Raw genomic sequence first — 2323 nt, 5'->3', positions numbered from 1 at the left:
GGCCATGCACTGCATCCCACCCCAGTGCAGGGTCGGCTCTTCACGTGCAGATGAAGACCAGGAACAGCCTCCCCGCGGCAGGCGCTGGCTCGCACCTGGCCTCCCTCCAGCGCGGCGGCGGGATGTGTTTTGCACACCCACCTCCCTCGCAGGGAGCGGCACCCCAGGTTCGCGTGTGGGGAGGTCCCCAATCAACCCCCGTGGGCGGGAGGAAAGCTCCTTTGGAGACTGCAGCTGCGCTCCGGGAGCCAAAGGTGCCCCCGGGGCGCACGGYGCGGCCGGCGGGACGGGGAGCCGCTGGGAGCCGGCCCGGCGAGAACGGACACAACTCGTGACCGCGGGCCGGCGGCTCCGGGAGGCACCGGCCCGCGCGACGATCCCTTCGCAAGGGCCCGGGGGAGCGGCTCCCGCSGCGGCACTCACCCGCAGCGTGGTGATCATGGAGGGGTCTCGGAGGCGGCCGTCCTCATCCTTGAGGTTGTAGCCCTCCGGCCGCTTGTCTCGCTCGCTGACCTTCCACAGCTTCACAGTCTTATCTGCGGGCCCGAGAGAGGGGACGCCGTCACGCCCGGCGGCAGCCGCGAGGCCGCCCCCGCCGCCGCGCGYGGCAAAACGCTGCTGCCTCCGGGCCGATGGCCGCTGAAATAACACGGCAGTCTYGCGGGAAAAGCCCTCCTTCCGAAAGCCCCCACCACCGACACGCGTCGTCTTCTCGTCTTCCTGCCGGGCAGCGCCAAGGCGTTTGCTGCCTGTGTCAGGAAGACTGCTGAACAAAGAGCAAAACCAGTGGATTAATGGACAAGCTCCACAAGCAATGGTTTCCCAAGGCTCGGCCGCGGAGACCGCGCCTCGCCTGCCAGCGGCCGACCACGGTGCGACGGGCCCAGCGAACGCCGCGGTGCAGCGGCCGCGGTGCTGCGGCACGCCGGCTGGCGTCCGAGAGCCGAACGGCACACATCCCGGGCGACGGGCCGGAGCCGCGCTCGGCTGCTCCGCTCCCCGCGGCGGCAGCGGTGCACACGCGCGCATCGCGCCGCACGCAGCCACGCGTGCACACACGCGTGCACACACGCGTGGCCATGCATGCATGACACACGCGTGCACACACTCACACTCACACACACCTGTGCATCCACGGGCAGTCAGTGGGAGCGGACCCTGGCATCCTGACAGCAGCATTTACCACCCAGGCGGCAGCGGGCTCCGAACCCCCCGCTGCCGGGTGCCCCCCTCCAGCACCTCCTTCCACCCCGTCCGGCCGAGCYTCCCGGTGGAGGAGCCCCGGGACCACGGGGCTCTGTCCCGAATAACGGTGCTCGCCGTCCTCGCTCCATCAGCGGTTCATACACAGCCTTATCATTCATCTTAATTTTCTCTTTCACACAGTAATTCCAACTGACTGCTATTAATTTTGTTTTTATTAACCCATTTTGCTTCAGGGGGTTGCTGTATGTAAGGTTGCTTTAACAGCAAGAACAAAAAGAAACAGCATAAAATGGGGATATTTTAAAAAGAATCATTTTGATAACCTGCTAGTATATGAAACACCATCCCAAATGGAAAGATAATATTCCTGTTAATCACAAAAATATTTAAAAACTCAATTAACAGAACATTATACTCCATAACTAATCTTCATTGCATTTCAATGATTCTCCCTTAAATGAGTTTAATAAGTCTTTGCATTTTATTACGTTGATCAATAGAGTAAATTACATAATACAAAGTAAGCTGGTTATGGAGATAATTAGACCCCTCCTTTTCCCCTGAAGTAATTAAGTCACCTCTATCTAAAGGTCCCATTCATCCCAAGCAATATTCCAGGATCCTCCTGATGTTTATCTGCACATAACATGAAACTGCTCAGCTGAACGCAGCTGTACAGTGAAACACATCTCAAGGTTTTCTTTAAAAAGGAAGAAAGAAAGAAGAAAAGCGTTTCCAAAGAGCGGTACGAGCAAAGTTACACAGCGGAGGGAAGAGGCCCCTTCTTCGCAGGGGAYAAAACCGGCGCGACACGGGCGAAAGCGCGGGAGCGAGGCGCAGCCCTCCCGACGCGCCCGCACGCCCCTGGCCGCGCGCRGCTGCACCCACCGTTGGTGGAGAGCAGGAAGTAGGCGGCGTTGTGCTGCGGGAGCCATCGGATCTTGTTGATCTTCTCCTCGATCTCCAGGCTCTTCAGGTAATCGAACTCGGGCTCGTGGCTCTGGAAGGTGCTGTAGACATTGTACTCGCCGCGGCGCTGGGGCTGCTGCCTGCCCTGCGGGGCGACGGCAGCGTCAGCGCCAGCCCGGGGCCGCCGGCACGGGGCCGAGCCCCGGCA

At 60.6% G+C, this 2323-nt stretch overlaps 1 protein-coding gene across 4 annotated transcripts in view; it reads right to left on the bottom strand.

Annotated features, from left to right (window-relative positions):
* Positions 1 to 2323, bottom strand: part of PPP2R2B (protein phosphatase 2 regulatory subunit Bbeta) — a 108566-nt gene that overhangs the window by 17733 nt on the left and 88510 nt on the right. For all 4 annotated transcript variants that reach the window (XM_085312718.1, XM_085312719.1, XM_085312720.1 and 1 more), the window contains 2 exons: positions 2095 to 2260; positions 424 to 536 (listed from right to left, as the gene is read on the bottom strand). In XM_085312718.1, the coding sequence (XP_085168844.1) occupies positions 424 to 536; positions 2095 to 2260 (279 nt within the window). The remainder of the gene's footprint in view (positions 1 to 423; positions 537 to 2094; positions 2261 to 2323) is intronic.

This window comes from Rhea americana, unplaced genomic scaffold (assembly GCF_003343005.1).
Source record: "Rhea americana isolate MKP2758 unplaced genomic scaffold, rheAme1 scaffold_37, whole genome shotgun sequence".
NCBI lineage: Eukaryota > Metazoa > Chordata > Aves > Rheiformes > Rheidae > Rhea > Rhea americana.
This window is presented reverse-complemented; position numbering and strand designations above follow the sequence as displayed.